Here is a 19,561-nt window from a genome sequence, read left to right as displayed (position 1 = left end):
AATCATGACTTAAGGTAGATCCATCCTTATGTGATGTCATTAGCTTATTGCAAAATCTTTATCTATAAATCAAACTTTGTGCACGATAGAAATATATCTTTTGGGGGAATTTTATTCACATGATAAAATAATAAATTTGGTAAACTATCGCTATTGACAAAGGTTGATATTTTAGATTGAAAAGATTACAAATATTCAATTTTGAATCAAATAGAAAACCTTCATAACAATGACCCAAAACAATACTGGAAACTAATTAATCATCTTCAAGAAGATGAAAACCAAAATGTCAACAATTCTGATATTGACCCTACAACCTGGTATTCTCATTTCAGGAACCTAAACAGCATTAAGGAAAAGTTTCATCATAGATTACAGGAATTGAATATTAAACTTTCTAAAATAGAAAAGAACAACATTTGTTTCAATGAGCTTGATTATACAATTACTGAAGCTTAAATCTCAGCAGCTCTAACAAAATTAGAATATAACAAATCTCCTGAGTTAGACAATATTTCTAATCATATGCTGAAGACAGGTAACCATGTACTTCTCCCTGCTCTAAAAACATAGTCACCCTATGTTTTTCTCAAAGCATCTACCCTACATTGTGGACTTCAGGTTATATCACAACCATACACAAATCTGATCCTAACAATTATCGAAGAATTACTGTTACTAATACAATTGATAAATTATTTAATTGTATTCTGAATGAAAGATTAGAAAAATTCCTGACTAAAAACAAAGTTATTACTAGCTGTCAGCTGGGATTTACCAAAGCTGCTAGAACATCTGATCATATGTTTATCTTAAAAACAATTATTGATAAATACTGTAACTCCAAAGATGGGAGAGTATATTCCTGTTTTGTTGATTTTCAGAAAGCCTTTGATACTGTATTTCACACTGGCGTCAGCATTAGTTCAATTGGATGCAACAATTTTGTTACTGACTCAATGCCATTAACACTAGGAGTGAAACAAGGAAATAATTTAAGCCCAAATTTATTCAAAATCTTTATCAATGGTCTGCCCAATTACTTCCAAGATTGCAGTGATTGTGTTTTTCTAAATGATCAGTCTGTTAATTGTTTATTATATGCTGATGACCTTGTACTTCTATCTACTTCACTAAAAGGTCTTCAAAAACGACTTGATAATCTAAACAAGTTTTGTATTGACTGGTGCTTATCTGTAAATCCCATTAAAACCAAAGTACTTATCTTTAACAAGGCTGGCAGATTTATTCAGGGAAAAGTCATGTTTGACAATGACACAATTGACTGTGTTCAACAATACAAATAATTGGGAATTCATTTCACAACTTCTGGATCTTTCACTCTTGCATAAACGGAATTGTACAAAAAAGCAATGAAAGCTTACTTTAAGTTGAACACACACTTTATATTTCACAATCCTGGAACTAACGTAGCTATACAAATTTTTGACCACACAATTACTCCTGTGCTTTTATATGGTAGTGAAATTTAGGGATCTTTTAACCCATTCTCATCCAAGTTTAGTCGAGTTGAAGGTCACAACAAAAATTATTTCATGCAGAAGCTTTTGGATAATTCTGCTGCATACGATGCTCTTTAATCTCCAAAACACTTATTTTTAAATGTTATCAAAAAGATAATTTGTCCTACAAATAGTTCGATGTGCTTAATTTTTTCCAATATTCGGTTCTTGTATGACAAAACTATAGTGATATGTAGAATAATTTTTGCGCCGTTTCTTGAAATGAAACTTCGCATTTTTCTGAACAATGCTTGTATTTTTCTATTTCGAAAACATAGGAAAATTACCTTTTGTTAAGAGACACAATTCCATTGCAATTTATGTTTACATTCAAGAAAATAATTGTATAACTGTTTACTTTTTCATCAAAATTTTAAAACACTTCGGAAAATTCATGTATGTATGCTGTCCCATTTTAGAATGGCCTGCATTAAAAAAAATGAATAACACGCATCGGAAAACTGAGAATACTCCCTTCAACGAATGAAAGGAACCTTTGAAAATTTACAATAATCACAAGGGGTCATATGAAACCCATATCATGCATAGTTCTTAGTTTATAACTGTAAGTTACAGAATTATTGAATATATCAACAATGACGTGCAAATCAAGGTACTGTAAACCAACTTTTATTCGCGACGACTTTATTTCGCGATTTATGAATGATGATATATGAACAAGGTTCTCGCGAAAATTTCTTGCACGCAAAAAATGTTGGTTTACAGTACACATTTGATACCCCTATTATGTTCTGAAAATGTTCACTCTTTATGTAATGCAGCTCGTTTTGGGAACAATCACCGCCTTCTTAATGGAAATTAAAAATCATCTTACGGTAGTTGAATGATTTTAATTTCATGTACAAAAAGGCGCATATATTACCTTTCCAGACGAAAGAAAACCGTGTCTGCTCGAACAAAAGCGTTGTCTGGACGGTGTGTGTGTTCCTGCTGAATGGTTCTGCGATGGCGAGGTAGATTGCCCCGACAAAAGCGACGAACAAGACTGCGGTGGGTTTGTTGTGTATTGTCAAAAATTACGTAAGAAATAATCTGTGCATGTTTTTGTTCTTCCTTGTTTGCATCTTTAATTCATGGACCTTGCTATTGTCGTTATTTTCAATTTACCGACTATTTTCATAATAGGAAATACGATACCCCGAAAGAACATACAACATGTTATCTTTTTTTAAATACATTTTAAAAATTAGGATGACTGGTCTATAAGAATCTAATTTTACTTTTCAGGACAATGCCAGTTTGAGGAATTCAGGTGTAACAATGGAGAATGCTTATCCTCGTACCGAAGGTGTGATGGCCAGATCGACTGTTCCGGACAAGAGGATGAAACGGATTGTAGTAAGGAACGGGATGTTCATTCCCGCGGATTTATAATTTCGTAGTTTGTTTTTTATTTTTTCGTTGACGTGACATTTTATGGATTAAAAATGCATTTGTTTGGGGTTTTAATTTGTTGATGATACATGCCATTTCAAATGATTATCGAAATTTAATTTCCAACGGAATTTTCTAATTTACAGTATGTTCATACGATACAAAAGTATTCAACTACCTAAGGCACATTTCTTTGAAATTATTTTCCTTCTTGAAAAATTATGTAAAGATTATAAAGCACTTGCTTGGCTCCCGGGTTTGATTCTTAATGTATTCAATGCATAACGACCATGCATATTTCATATCTAGTAAATGGATGTGGGATTCTGGTAATCATGGTGTCATTTTAAGGGGTTCATCAAATAAAAATAATTCACCATAAGAATCAAAATTTTGTTTAGTGCTTGATTTAGGTTGGTTGGTTGAATATTGTTTAACATCCCGCTCGAGAATTTTTCACTTATATGTAGACATCATCATTGCGGGTGAAGGGCAGTAAAATTGATTGATTGATTGTGTATTGTTTAACGTCCCGCTCGAGAATATTTCACTCATATGGAGACGTCACCACTTCCGGTGAAGGGCTGCAAAATTTTGGCCTTTGAGCAGGGAGGGATCTTTATCGTGCCACCCCTGCTGTGACATGGGGTTTCAGTTTTTGCGGTCTCACCCGAAGGACCACCCCATTTAGTCGCCTCTTACGACAAGTAAGGGATACTGAGGATCTATTCTAACCCGGATCCCCACGGGATCAATGCTTGAAATATTTCACCTAGAATTTTACATTAAAGTCTATGGGAAGAGGATGTTTTATTAAAATATTTTAAAAAGAAATTATGTTTTCATACAAATCTCTTGGTAGAAAGTTACATACACTTCCTCCCTATGACAACATGAAATAAAATTAATCATTTACGGCACACATTTTTAGAAAATTTGATTTTCTTATTTTTATAAAGGGCAGATAACTTCAAAAAGTCTCAAGTGAAAAAAGGCCAGCTTCTAATCCTTTACCACTCATGTAAATTTCATCTACATCATTATCTAGCAATAAACATTTATTTTCATTTAAATCCCTCAAAATTGTTCATTATCCTTTGGGTATACATTGAATACCTTTTAAATACCGACGCCGTGTCAAAGCTATGACGTTAACATGGGTAGTAACTGTTCCTTTGCCATTGGATGTGGAAGTCTCGTGCAGGTCTTTCAGATATGACGATAAAAAGGGAGGTCCCATGTCCCAGTAGGCGTTGGTGCGTTAAAGAATTCTCACGGCCTTGAGCCTCAAATAAGGAAAGCATTTTTGGCACTTCACTGACAGACGTCTCAATGCAAGCCAAACATTCTCGAATGAGACTTTTAAAAGAACAACCATAAACAATGAAAAATTATACCATGTATTAAATACATATAGGATCTCCCATGGTTTGTGATTTGGTTTATATTCAACGAGATGTATGGAGCGCCAAATTAACGTAAACTCAAATAATTGAAGATATCTTCAATTATTTGAAGATATCATCAATTCATTTGATGCGCGCAACACTTTAATTAAATATTTCTTCAAATAATTAATGATATCTTCAATTCTGAATTATTGCGCGCATTAATTGAATTGATGATAGCATTAATTCTTCAGCTAAAATTGATGCGCTCTTTAATTGAATTAATGATCTCTTCAAATGAATTAATGATATCAACAATTGAATTGATGCGCGCTACAATTCAATTGAAGAGAACAATAATTGATATAATGCGCGCATTAAATCAATTGATGAGAGCAATAATTGAATTGACGCGCGCATTAATTCATTTGATGAAAGCAATAATTGCTTTAATGCGAGGATAAAATCAATTATTGCTCTCTTCAATCGAATTAATGATATCTTTAATTCATTTGAAGAGAGCAATAATTCTTGTAGAGAGAAGCAACTATATAATTAAAGAAATCTTCAATTCAACATATCCACAATTGAATTAATGATCTCTTTAATTGAATTGTTTCTCTCTTTAAAAGAATAGATGCGCGCATTGATTCCTTATACAAAAGCATTGTAAATAATTAAAGATATCTTCAATTGAATTAAAGAGATCATCAAATTATACCGAGCTCTGAATTAATTATTGCGAGCAATATTTATATGAAATTGATCCTCTCATCAATTGAATTGAAGAGAGCAATACTTGAATTAATGCCCGCTTCAAATCTATTATTGTTCTCATTAATTCAATTGATGCGCGCATTAATTCAATTGATGAGAGCAATAATTGAATTGGAGTGCGCATTAATTCATTTGATGAAAGCATTAAGTATTAATTCAATCAAAGAGAACAATAATTGAATTGATTATATCTTCAAATAATTGAAGATATTTTCAATTATTATACCCCCCGCAACAAGTTGTGGGGGGGGGGGGGGTATACTGGAATCGGGTTGTCCGTCTGTCTGTCTGTCCGTCCGTCCGTCTGTAGACGCAATGGTTTCCGGGCTCTAAAGCATTATCCTTTCCACCTACCGTCACCATATCATATATATGGACTACCCATGGGATGAAGATGTTCCCTATCGATTTTGGGGTCAAAAGGTCAAAGGTCAAGTGCACTGGACATCGAAGTAGCAATATGGTTTCCGGGCTCTAAAGCGTTATCCTTTCCACCTACAGTCACCATATCATATTTATGGACTACCCATGGGATGAAGATGTTCCCTATTGATTTTGGGGTCCAAAGGTCAAGCGCACTGGACATCGAAGTAGCAATATGGTTTCCGGGCTCTAAAGCGTTATCCTTTCCACCTACAGTCACCATATCATATTTATGGACTACCCATGGGATGAAGATGTTCCCTATTGATTTTGGGGTCCAAAGGTCAAGTGCACTGGACATCGAAGTAGCAATATGGTTTCCGGGGTCTAAAGCGTTATCCTTTCCACCTACAGTCACCATATCATATTTATGGACTACCCATGGGATGAAGATGTTCCCTTTCGATTTTGGGGTCAAAAGGTCAAAGGTCAAGTGCACTGGACATCGAAGTAGCAATATGGTTTCCGGGCTCTAAAGCGTTATCCTTTCCACCTACAGTCACCATATCATACATATGGACTACCCATGGGATGAAGATGTTCCCTATCGATTTTGGGGTCAAAAGGTCAAAGGTCACGTGCACTGGACATCAAAGTAGCAATATGGTTTCCATTTAAATTCTTTAACGGCTTTTTTCATCGCATGGAGATGCTGTGTTCCTAGATACCTTTTGGATCATAATACTGAAGTTTTACCTATTACCAACACCCTTTGGGAGATTGGGGTAAGCGGGGGGTATTCTTAGTGAGCATTGCTCACAGTACCTCTTGTTTGAGTTTATGTTAATTTGGCAATCCATAGAGATGTGTTTTCTATCCCCGAGCTTTGGTGAGGAGATAGGAAACATACAACGAGTTGAATATAAATCAAATCAAACCACAAAAATGAGAGATTCTTTTTATCACATGTTACACCCCCTTGTGACGTCACAAACGGCGTAGGAAAACAGTGTAATAATTAGAATTCATGTAATGGGTTAAAGGAGTAAACATGATAAATGTATATATTTTCCTGTTTCTTTGACGGCAGTTTTACTGACGGCAGATTCAGAGTTACTTATCAACTACAACAACAAGGAGCTCCCCGTTTGTAGAGATGGATGGGTAGGGGATCTCGCAGACTTGATTTGTTCAGAACTCTTCTTCAGGTATAGCAAACTCAATGTTGCTGATTCTAAAATAGATAATCTTGAAAAAGAGAAAAGTATCAATCTCGATTTTAAACATTTGATGAAGAACCTGAAATTATGATCTGCAGTTTTTTTCATGAATTTATCTTTTGTACATTACAGTTGAATTCTTGTTTCACTGTCTTCTTAAAATCGATTTCTGGTTATAACCTGTTTACATAATCGACTTTTGGTTATAACCTGTTTATACAGTCGAGTTCTGGTTGTAAGCTGTTTATACAGTCGATTTCTGGTTGTAGCCTGTTTATACAGTCGATATCTGGTCATAACCTATTTATACAGTCAATTTCTGGTCACAACCTGTTCATACAGTCGATTTCTGGTTATAACCTGTTCATACAGTCGATTTCTGTTTATAACCTGTTTATACAGTCAATTTCTGTTTATAACCTGTTTATACAGTCAATTTCTGTTTGTAACCTGTTTATACAGTCGATTTCTGGTTGTAAGAGGTTTATACAGTTTACTTATGTTTGTAACCTGTTTATACAAGTCGACTTCTGGTTGCAACCTATCTATACAGTCGATTTCTGGTTGTAACCTATTTATACAGTCGACTTCTGGTTGTAGCCTATTTATACAGTGGAATTCCTGTTGTAGGCTGTTTATGCAGTAGACTACTAAATGCAAACTATTCTCACTGTAGATTTCTCGCTGCAATATATCCTCATAATGGATTTCTGGTTGTATTCTGTTTATACAATGGACGTCTGATTGCAACTTGTTTATACAGACGATGTCTGGTTGTAATATATTTATACAGTCAGCTTCTGGTTGTAACCTGTTGATACAGTCGACTTCTGGTTGCAACATATTCTGACAGGAAACTTTTTGTTGTATTCTGTCGACTTCTGGTTGCAATTTATTTGTAGTGGACTCCTGGTTTCAATGTGTTTACACAGTGGATTTTTGTTTGTTGCAACAGTTTATGCAGTCGACTACTGATTGCAACATATCCATACAGTAGACTTCTCACTGCAAAATTTTTCCCATAATAGACTTCTGATACAGTGGACTTTTGGTTGTAACCTATTTATACAAACAACTTCCGGTTGTAACCTACTTATACAGTCGACTTCTGGTTGTAACCTGTTTATAAAGTATACGTCTGGTTGTAACTAATTTATAAAGTATGCTTCTGGCTGCAGCCTGTTTATACAGTCAACATCTGGTTGTAACCTGTTTATACAGTCAACATCTGGTTGTAACCTGTTTATATAGTCAAGTTCTGGTTGCAATCAATTTATAAACTGGATTTCCGGTTGTAACCTACTTATACAGTCGACTTCTGGTTGTAACCAATTTATGAAGTATACGTCTGGTTGTAATTAATTTATAAAGTATACTTCTGATCAAGGCCTGTTTATACAGCTGACATCTGGTTGTAACCTGTTTATACAGTCAACATCTGGTTGTAACCTGTTTATATCGTCAACTTTTGGTTGCAACCAATTTATAAACTGGACTTCCTGTTGTAACCTACTTATACAGTCGATATCTGGTTGTAACCTGTTTATAAAGTATACGTCTGGTTGTAACTAATTTATAAAGTATACTTCTGATCAATGCCTGTTGCAGCCTGTTTATACAGTCGACATCTGGTTGTAACCTGTTTATACAGTCAACATCTGGTTGTAACCTGTTTATACAGTCGACTTTTTAATTGTAACCAATTTATAAACTGGACTTCTGGTTGCAGCCTGTTCATACAGTCGACATCCTGTTTATATAGTCGACTTCTGGTCATAACCTGTTTATACAGTCGAAATTTGGATGTAACCTGTTTATACAGTCAACATCTGGTTGTAACCTGTTTATACAGTCAACATCTGGTTGTAACCTGTTTATATAGTCGACTTTAGTTGTAACTAATTTATAAACTGGACTTCTGGTTGCAGCCTGTTCATACAGTTGACATCCTGTTTATATAGTCGAAATTTGGATGTAACCTCTTTATACAGTCAACATCTGGTTGTAACCTGTTTATACAGCCAACATCTGGTTGTAACCTGTTTATAAACTGGACTTCTGGTTGCAGCCTGTTCATACAGTCGACACCATGTTTATATAGTCGACTTCTGGTCATAACCTGTTTATACAGTCGAAATTTGGATGTAACCTGTTTATACAGTCAACATCTGGTTGTAACCTGTTTATACAGTCGACATCTGGTTGTATCCTGTTTATAAACTGGACTTCTGGTTGTAACCTATTTATAGTCGATATCTTTTAGTAACCTAGTATATACAGTTGACTTTTGGTTGTAACCTATCTACACAGTCGACTTCTGTTTGTAACCTATTCTCACAGCAGATTTATGGGTGTAGCGTATTCTCACAGCAGACTTATGGGTGTAGCGTATTAACACAGCAGATTTATGGGTGTAGCGTATTCTCACAGCAGATTTATGGGTGTAGCGTATTATTACAGTATACTTTTTGTTTATTTTAATGTTACTGTAGACTTCTGGTTGCAACGTATTGCTAGGGTAGACTTTTGGGTATAACCTATTTTACTTGTAATGGTAATAGCTGCAAAGTAATGACCAAGAAAGTTATGAAAGTTAAATGCAAAACGTTTTTGTAAACTGCTATGCCCCTGCCAATGGTCAAGTTCATTGACTGTGACCTACACTTTGCAATATGACTAAACCGTTACGAATCACATAGCATGACCTTGATCTTCCAGTCTAACAAATGTAACGCCTTGTATGCACTGGGGTTGGTGTGGTGAACAAAGAGATAGACAAACAAGAAACAAACAGAGAGTTCAAACTAATATGCTCATTCCATCTTTGATTCGGTGACACAAAAAATCTATAGGAATTTTAATTCAACAATTCAATTACATTAACTATTCTTACCCACACAGCGAGGTTGAAAAAGTATGGTTTGAAGCTACGATCAATTTGGTGCATGTAGGGCTAAAAGATTCCACATTCCATCAGACAGTTGTACCACGTGATTTATTCTCCATAATAACTTGGTGTCCAAGCAACGAGAAAGTACATCTTAAATGCAGAAATGCAGGTACAGCTAAACGAATGTTAAAAATCTACGAATTCAAAATTCTCTTATTTAAACTTTACGATAGGTATGTTTTTCTACACCACGCAGTCTAAAATGTTTCAATCCAGTGATATATGGATAGTATAAATTTTCATCAACTGTTAAAACAATGTCGTTGGCAAATATTTTCAGAATGTGGTCAAGTGAGCGATGACCTTGTCCAACCCTACATTCTGGGAGGCAGCTTATCTTACAATGGACAGTGGCCTTGGACAGTAGCTCTTAAGGTCGGGAACTCTTTTCTTTGTGGCGGCACTTTGATTGCGGATCAGTGGGTTGTCACCGCAGCTCACTGTGTGGAATCGTACGTATAAGACACAATGAAGGAAGCTTAGCCGTAGTGTTTGATAAACTATACATCAATTTATACATAATCTGTATTTAGCTTAATTTTCACCTCTATTATCTATTTTCTGGAAAAATTATTACCAGGCCATAAATCTAAAAGTGACAAAATGTCTTCAGGCAGTATAACAAATTCTTTTCAGTGCAATCCGATTAAAATACCGATCTTTCAGATAGCGCAGAGAGATCTGTATTTTAATTAGATTGTTTTCCGGGTATTATCCAATATTCCAATTACACACACACTTTTCACTTGTTCGTCCTTCTTAATCATCTACATTGCTTTCAGTGTATCAAAAACTCCCTATTTGCTCTCGGCCCATTTTGGCTCCCTGTCCCTCAGTCAGCGAGGTGGTACCTCCCGCCGAGTAGTGGAGGTCATCAGGCATCCTGACCATGACTTCATCTACAACGCGGACATTGCCCTTCTTCATCTGCAACGGGAAGTGAAATCGACAAGATTGATCAGAAAAGCTTGTATTCCTCGTCAAGTCCAGCAGTTGACTTCCGGTCTCATTTGCTATATTTCTGGGTGGGGAGTGACAAGAATAGAAGGTTGGTACCAGAGATTGCAAAAACAAATCCCCAATTTCGAAGAGAATACTGAGTATTTGCGAAGTGAATTCTGAATCCGGTGTGCAATACATTGTAGATTTCTATCAAAACATTTTGCACAATGCAAGTCTTTCATTTTCATTCAAAGAAACAACCGATCTGATTTTCTTGATTGCATTTTAAAATATTTACTAGATTACTTCACAACTGTGTTACCAGACATGCTTAACCACGCCAAAATCAAACTGTGGAGCGATTCTAAATGTAGGATGGCTTACAGCACAAAGGTCAAGGACTCCATGTTTTGTGCTGGCTATGACTACGGGAAGATAGATGCATGTAAGGTCAGTATTGCACCCTGAAGAGTCAGTACATGTATATAGAATGTTGCAAGATCAGTATCAACAAGTTAACACTGGGTCGAATGCTGTCTGACGTGTTTCTACCAATTGTTAGGCCGTTCTTTACATACTGATTTTGACTACGGTATACCCGGTTACCTCTTGAAGATCTACATATTGTAGGACTCACGTCGGGTGTGACCGGTCAACAGGGGATGCTTACTCCTCCCAGGCATCTGATACCATCTTTAGTATGTCCAGGGGTCCGTGTATGCAATTCTATTAATTTTGTGTATTCTTTATAGGATTTATGAGATTGATCACCTTTTCGTTATTTTCACTTCGTCCTTAACATTCAATGCATATAACGGCGCAAATACCAGTATTACGTTCTGAATGTTGCAAGATCAATATCATGTCCATAACAGTATTAAAATGGTGCAAAGCCAGTTTCGAAAACATAGACATTGTAGGTTATAATTGCTGATTCGCCAGACGCTCGTCATTTATAAGTGAGAATCACGGGTATTTTGGATATGAGCATGACCTTAAAAACGGAGGTCCCGTGTCGTGGTAGGTGTTGACTCGATCAAGAACTCTTACTGCTGGTCTTAGCGCTAAACATAAGTCTGTGTTGCTTTATCCACAGCTGGCGACGTTTCAATATGAGTAAAGAATTCTCGAAGGGACGTAAAACAAATAAACAAAACAAACAAATAAGCAGTATTACGTCCTGAACAGTCAATCTATAGAATGCTGCAAGGTCAGTATCACGAACAGTCAATCTATAGAATGTTGCAAGGTCAGTATCACGAACAGTCAATCTATAGAATGCTGCAAGGTCAGTATCACGAACAGTCAATCTATAGAATGCTGCAAGGTCAGTATCACGAACAGTCAATCTATAGAATGCTGCAAGGTCAGTATCACGAACAGTCAATCTATAGAATGCTACAAGGTCAGTATTACGAACAGTCAATCTATTGAATGGTGCTAGAATACGTCAATCTATAGAACAGCAATGGCGTACGCCAAAATATAGAATAGTGTTGAAATACGTCACTGAGAGTAGTCCATTATTTTACATTAGGGGGATAGCGGAGGTCCTCTAGTCTGCAGAATTCAGAACCACTGGACGTTGGTGGGAGTTACTACGTGGGGAGAATCGCCCTGCGGACAGCTCCATAAGCCGGGTGTTTACACTAGGGTGGGTTCCTTCAGGGAGTGGATTGGAGACATCACAGAGACATCAGGTTAGGAACACATTGTCAGCAGTCTGCTTCACGTTCTGTACCTAATCAATATATACTATAGATTCTTACGTAGGTAGTTATGCCCCCGTAATCGGAGATTCGGGGGCATATACATGTAATCTTTGGTGTGTCGGTCTGGCTGTTTGTTTGTCTACAAAACTTTAACCTTGTCCATAACTTTTGAATAGATGGCTATGGGGCTTTCATATTTCACATGTGTATTTCTTGTGACAAGACATTTTGTTTGGTACCAACATTTTGACCTTGTAACCTTCACCTTGGAGTTTGACTTCCTTTTGAAAAAAAAATAACTTAGGCTATAATTTGATTGGTTAGTGATAGAGCTTTCATATTTCACATGTGTATTCCACAAGCCCTTTCTTTATGTAACAAATTATTTTACTTCGTGACGTTGACTTAGGAGTTTTTGGCCTTACTTTTTGAATAGTTAGCGATAGAGCTTTCATATTTCACATGTGCATTCGTTGTGACAAGTCCTTTCTTTGGGTACCATATATAATTATCTGTTGTCATACGGGGGCATCAGTGTTCCGACACATCTTGTTATTTCGTATAATTTGCTATGCAGCATCAGTTTGCAACATAACCCACGTATATTCTATAAATACATGTGCTAGGCCTACTGATGTATTATTATTATTATTCTATTCATTTATAAAGCGCAAAAATTACATATAATTTCTATGCGCTGTACAATGTTTGTGCTAATAATCAATGATAATATACTAATAAAAGACCTGCAAGAGCTATAAAGGAAAAGATAAAACAATAGAAAGAATTTAAATAAAACATGGCAGTAAAATAACAAAGTGTTCGACTTGACAAGATACAATTGGCACACAGGTATTCGTATGCTGGATCAAAATTCAATTTACAAGAGCTTGCACATGGAATCCTTGATATTGCTCTGAATTTTACATTCACAAGGCATATTCACGCTTGAACAAGAGTGTTTTTAGGTTCTTGCGGAATGCTCCATTTGCTTCAAGCTCTCGAAGTTCCAGTGGCAGTTTATTCCACAATTGTGCACCTAGTGTTTTTTGTAGGAATAAGAGCGAGGTTTTTTATTTCTCGAGGGATGCTTCTCGCTAATTAATATCTCGTATTTGCCAGGTATTAAGAAATCAAAAGAAAAAAGTCAGGTCAGATTAAATATATCTATGAAAAATGAACTGTTTAAAAGAGAAAAGAATCTGGAATGTTTCAGAAAGGAATTCAAACTAGTTGGTTTTTTATAACTTGTTTTTTTTTCTTTATAGACGCTGTACAGTTAGCGTGTAATTATGAATCTTACGGGGTTTGTGGACAAGTTGACCTTTCTAACTCCATGTTTATGTGGACTAGACAGTCGGGGGGTGTCACGGCAACAGGCAGACCAGCCATAGACCACACCTTCCTCAACATTTCAGGTATGCGTACTCCTACAATTAAAAGTTTACTGTGGAAATCTAGATTAAACCACAGGTATCTGAATTTTAATCAACAACTAGATATTAATAGAAAAAAGAGGAAACTCTCTCTATAAATAAATACACCAGGTGTGCAACGACATTTTGACCCCCTCCTCGATTTGGGTCAGATTTTATTATTAAATTTGCGGAAACAAACCTACTCTCCCCCTCCGACACGGCTAAACTCAGGAAAAAAATTAAGTTCTGCCAATAAAGTAATTCAAGAAATTAAAAGATTTTGTTATTTATTCTCCGGGAGTGGAAGGAATCATTGCTTCTTTTATCGTTTAGTACATTTTTCTAAACAAGAGACCACGATTTACCTTAAATTTGAAAAATTTAGGGGGGGGGGGGTCAGTTAGTGAACATTTTTAACTTCTTCTTAATAACTACCAGTCCAATTCTTTTAATATTTGGTATGAAGCATCATTGGGACAAGGGGGACATGAATTGTAAATTTCAGGTCTCCAGCACCCCTGGGGCCTTAGGGGCGGGGCAAAAACTGTCCAAAATTGACCAATTTTCAAAAATCTTCTCAAGAACCGCACATGTGTAAGAAAAACTAAATGCATGGTGATGTAGAGCAGGAAGGCCTCTGTCAAAATTGGAAATTTCATGAACCCCAGGGTAGGGGTTCTGACCCTAGGGCGGGGCCAAACTTGGTATATAGTGTAAAATACTTAAATAACATCTTCTTTAGTGCTGTTGATACTATATTGACACTAAATAGATATTTAGAAAGAGCAAGTAGTCCTTTACCAAAATTGTAAATTGATGATCCCAGGGGTAGGGGTTTTGTTATCAGGGTGGGGCCAAAATGATCAGTTATCAAATATGTGAACAATAGACATTTTTAACATCTTCTTGATAACTATCGTTCCAATTCTTTTCATATTTGGTATGAAGCATCTTTGGAACAAGGGTGACATAAATTGTTAATTTCATGATTCCTGCACCCTTGGGACCTTAGGGGCGGGGCAAAAACTGTCCAAAATTGACCACTTTTCAAAAATCTTTTTCTCAAGAACTGCACACATGTAAGAAAAACTAAATGCATGGTGATGGAGAGCAGGAAGGCCTCTACCAACATTGTAAATTTCATTATCCCCGGGGTAGGGGTTCTGACCCCAGGGCGGGGCCAAACTTAGTATATAGTGTTTATGTGTAAAACACTTAAATTACATCTTCTTTAGTGCTGTTGATATTAAATTGAAACTAAATAAATAGAGCAGGTAGTCTTTTACCAAAATTGTAAATTTGATGATCCCCAGAGTAATGGTTCTGACCCCAGGGTGGGGCCAAACTTAGTATATAGTATTTATGTGTAAGTTTGCTGATACTGTATAAAATCTAAATGCATACTAAGGAATAGCAGAAAAGGATATACAAAAAATTGTGAATTTCAATCAAAATCCAGAGTTATGACTTAAGGATGAGTCCAAATTAGTTATATGTTTTGATGTTTTAATGTTAATGCACCTATTATTTAAAGCCTTTCATCAGTGTATGCACTTTTGAGAGCAATGAAGTTTTATGAACACATCTTGTTTTATACTGTTGCTGAACATTAGAATTTAGCTTCTGATAGGCCTATGCTCGGGGCAGAAAATATTATCCATGAGAAAGAATATATCATTAAACAGAAGTTGATTTCTTGATCTTCATTTATTTTGTACATGTATTGTTTTAATCACTGTTGTTTTTAAGATTGATCTTCTTGTTATACAGGACATTACCTGTACGCAGAAATTCCTTTTAACGTAGAGAACGGACTGTCTCCGGCCGTCCTGCAACTTCCGGTACCCGAGCACAACACGACCTCGTGCTTATCACTCAGTTACGTGTTTGAGAAACAAGATGTCATCAAAGTAAAGGTGTCAGTCCGCCTTCAAAACAACAATGACGTTACGGATTTGTGGTCTATCTCAAAGGGCTTGTCCACTTGGAGCACTGCTAACATTACTATAGACGAGGGAGTAAGAGAGATTAATGTAACAGCCATTCCACTTGTATCCACTTACACCACTGGAGTTGCCATTGATGACGTCATATTATTGAAAAACAGATGCCAAGGTAACTAGACGTCTCCAAGAACATGGAACGTATTTATCAACTACATTTAGAAAAAAAGGGAGAGGGGTCCAAAACGTTTGATATCTTTAAAACACCAAATGTTGGGATTCTTTGATATTTATAGGTTAATGAATGAGTATTGGGACTGAATACCGCGGTGTTTGCATGATAGAGCTGACCGCACTTTCAAGGTCCGTTTCCAAGTAAGGACGGACACATATCTCGATATTCAGTCATTTATATTTTCATTGCATGAAAAAGGTGAAGTTAACGAATAGGGATCAATCTTATAATTTCTTGAAACAGCAGAGGTGGGACCAGGTGTCTATATGTAGGAGGAGTGAGCATACCCTGTTGATCTGTCACACCCGTCGTGTGTTGCTAAAACGCGGAACGGAAAACGAAACGGAAGACGGAACGGAAAATATTGTATGCAATAATGTTATTAAGATGTCAGCATTTTGCAAAGTAAAAGGTTTATCATGATCAAGGGAAGCAGAAATTACAGAGAGAGTGGGAAGATCATCGGAATCCACGTTTCATATACTTCATACTAATGCATGTGTATTTTAAAACCATTAACTTACCATGAAACTATTAATAAAGGGAAAAAAATTAAATAATGAAACTGAACCCCCCCCCCCCCTCTCCCCCCAAAAAACAACATTGTAAAAGATTTTCCCCACGATTTTCCCCATACAAAACCTTCTTAAATCGAAATTGCTTTTATTCGTAATTTAGTTCTACATCTGGTATAATACATGTACATGTATGTATTCATGTATCACATCAAATTTGAAAGCGAACGAGTCGGGTGTGTATAAAAGGTTTGCCTTCGTACATTCACCGACATCCGGCAGATTAGTGTTGAACCCGAAGAGATACAGCGGGAAAGAAAGTTTGAAACAGAACCAACGAAAACTAAGGTGAAGTTTACAATCCATAGTATGAGGAATTAACAGGTATGAAATAGCTAAACGACTAACAGACAATCTATGCTTGAATGGAATTAAAAGGTAATTTCATTATTAATCTAAATATTAAGATACAAGTATTTCGTTTAGAAATAAACTGCCAGAAGTCCTCCCAATTTAGGATTGGAGTGCGTGTTTAACTTGCTGACTTAATTAATAAGAGCATGAACTGCCGTTTTTATATACACACCACAATATTGTAAGTATACACATACAGATATGTACACGGTATTACCCCGGTATGTGTAAATTTACACGTAAAGAACAAAGTACGATTGTATACATAAAAAGGCCCCAAAATTTTTTCTCTATAAAATGTGTCTGGAATTAATCTTAATCAGCGTTTTAAGAAAGTAAAATATATGCCGCTATACTATGTCAACAAAATCAGAATGATATTCCTAATTGGATAGCATTATGAAATCATGAATAAGACATTTCCCGCCTTTTTTTTTCATAATAAGCCTGAAAACTGTCAAATATCATACAGATTATTGCTCAGGAAAAGATGTCCGCATTTGTCGAGCAAAATGAAAATGATATATAATGTGTATTATTTTAAGATGAAAATCATATCTGAATATGAATTTGCTCGACGCATGCGCTGTATGTTTTCAGAAAGGAAAACCACCTGAATTTGTGGATATTTTCATTGAAAATGGCATTTTTACAATTTTATGTCAACTTCTAGCTCTCGTCATATGACACAAATCATTTTGCTGATCAAACTGAACGGAGTTTGGGTTTGCTAATCCATTCCTTATTTGAATGCCAGGGTTTGAGCTCCAAGTGAAATCATTGATATTTTGAGCCAAATTACTTTAGAAACCGTACCTACTTCTTTGCGTTAACGTTTTGCCACGGGGGTGGGGGTATAAAGTACGTGTGTTCTTTCCATTCTTTACCCATAGGTATCGCTGCTCGCTAACACATCTGTCAATGCCGACATTTCAAAATTCTTGTAAAACGCTTTGTAAATTCTTATACAAACGTTTAACTTTAACGCTTAATCAATTTATGATGCAGAATTTTAAGATAAAATTGTTTTACCACTTGTAAAGAAATTCCCAAAATTTTGATTTTAATCATAACAAAGTATTTTCTTCCAATTTTTGGTTTTATCTTAGCTACGTTAATCATTCTTAAATTCTGTTCAGTTTTCCGCTCCGCTCCGCGTTTTAGCAACACCTACGTGTATATCCTTGTCACAGATGACTTTACTAGAAGTACTCAAGGTCATATGTTTCCCAAAACCACAACTAACAAAATCAAAATTTATTTAACTTTAATCATCTATCAAATATAGTTAATATACAGTTTCAATAGTTGAAATGTTCAGGTAATGTTCGTTTGTTCAGGTATACTGCCGATCCATCGTTTGGTGGCCATTTGCGCACGCACGCACACACATATGCAGGGCCGTAAATTACATGGAGGCGGAGGAGGCAGCTGCCTCCTCCAACTTTTGAGCCAAAAAAATTAAAATTTAAAGTTCATTAGAATTTATGTTGTTTCCAATAACTTAGAACATGATACCTCCCTTAAAAAGCATTCCAAATCTTTCTTTTAGAATGAGTTAGTCAAGTAACATCTTAGAAGGCCCTAGAATCAAGGATTTTGCACGAAACGTGTTCAGTGTGCACAAAATGTGCTCAGCGTCTGGGGGCCGCCCAGGCCCCCGCCTAATTTCCTGCCTCCTCTAAATTGAAGGTTAATTTACGGCCCTGATATGAGCGGATCTAGGATGTGGCTACTTTGTTTTACTGTATTTTCATAATAAAATCTTATGTATCTTTAAAAAAAAAAACTAAAACTTGTGGTATTTTTAGCTTCATCCAATCACTTGCTTGTCGTAAGAAGCGACTACATGAGGCGGTCCTTCGGATGAGACCGCAAAAACCGAGATCCCGCGTCACAGCAGTTGTGGCACGATAAAGATCCCTCCCCGCTCAAAGGCCGTAAGCGTCGAGCATAGGCCTAAATTTTGCAGCCTTCACCGTCTCCATATGAGTGAAAGATTCTCCAGCGGGACGTTAAACACTCAATCAATCATCCAATCATGTTTGATAACGCTGCTGGCGAGCATCTTTTCTCAGACAGACTTAGATGATGCAAGCATTCCCCCGTGCGTAACAGATCAGACATATATTTTGCTATGTAGTAAAGTTTCCCCCTTTATCCGGATATCACAAATGATTTGGGAAGTATTGGAAGTATGCAAATTGGCCGTGTTTTCAGCTCACCTGAGCCAAAGGCTCAAGTGAGCTTTTCTGATCAAAATTTGTCCGTTGTCTTTCGTCGTCGTCGTAAACTTTTCACATTTTCATCTTCTTCTCAAGAACCACTGGGCAATTATAACCAAAGTTGGCCAAAAGCATCTTTGGGTGAAGGGCTTTCAAGTTTGTTCAAATAAAGGGCCATGCCCCCTTCAAAGGGGAGATAATCACAAAAATGCAAAAATAGGGTGGGGTCATTTAAAAATCTTCTTCTCAAGAACAAATGAGCCAGAAGAACTGAAATTTATATGAAAGCTTCCTGACATAGTGCAGATTCAAGTTTATTCAAATCATGGCCCCCGGGGGTAAATTTGGGCCACAATAGGGGATCAAAGTTTTACATAGAAATATATAGGTAAAATCTTTAAAAATCTTCTCAAGAACCAATTAGCCAGAAGAACTGAAATTTATATGAAAGCATCCTGACATAGTGCAGATTCAAGTTTATTCAAATCATGGCCCCCCGGGGGTAAATTGGGGCCACAATAGGGGATCAAAGTTTTACATG

The 19,561-nt window shown here is 36.3% G+C and overlaps 1 protein-coding gene across 4 annotated transcripts in view; it reads left to right on the top strand.

Annotated features, from left to right (window-relative positions):
* The window catches only part of LOC125649380 (uncharacterized), a 50,037-nt gene that overhangs the window by 18,109 nt on the left and 12,367 nt on the right, over positions 1–19,561 (top strand). The window contains exons 8-19 of one of the 4 annotated variants that reach the window (XR_007360681.2): positions 2,415–2,534; positions 2,772–2,882; positions 6,537–6,654; positions 9,568–9,725; positions 9,897–10,068; positions 10,399–10,664; positions 10,860–11,008; positions 12,096–12,258; positions 13,539–13,688; positions 15,459–15,803; positions 15,928–16,006; positions 18,607–18,902. Coding sequence is in view for 1 of the 4 variants with exons in the window: in XM_048876895.2 (XP_048732852.2) it covers positions 2,415–2,534; positions 2,772–2,882; positions 6,537–6,654; positions 9,568–9,725; positions 9,897–10,068; positions 10,399–10,664; positions 10,860–11,008; positions 12,096–12,258; positions 13,539–13,688; positions 15,459–15,803 (1,752 nt within the window). In the remaining 3 variants the exon portion in view is untranslated. The remainder of the gene's footprint in view (positions 1–2,414; positions 2,535–2,771; positions 2,883–6,536; positions 6,655–9,567; positions 9,726–9,896; positions 10,069–10,398; positions 10,665–10,859; positions 11,009–12,095; positions 12,259–13,538; positions 13,689–15,458; positions 15,804–15,927; positions 16,007–18,606; positions 18,903–19,561) is intronic. The other 3 variants (XR_007360680.2, XR_007360679.2, XM_048876895.2) reach the window with 3 other exon arrangements.

The sequence above is a fragment of the Ostrea edulis genome, chromosome 1, assembly GCF_947568905.1.
Source record: "Ostrea edulis chromosome 1, xbOstEdul1.1, whole genome shotgun sequence".
NCBI lineage: Eukaryota > Metazoa > Mollusca > Bivalvia > Ostreida > Ostreidae > Ostrea > Ostrea edulis.
This window is presented reverse-complemented; position numbering and strand designations above follow the sequence as displayed.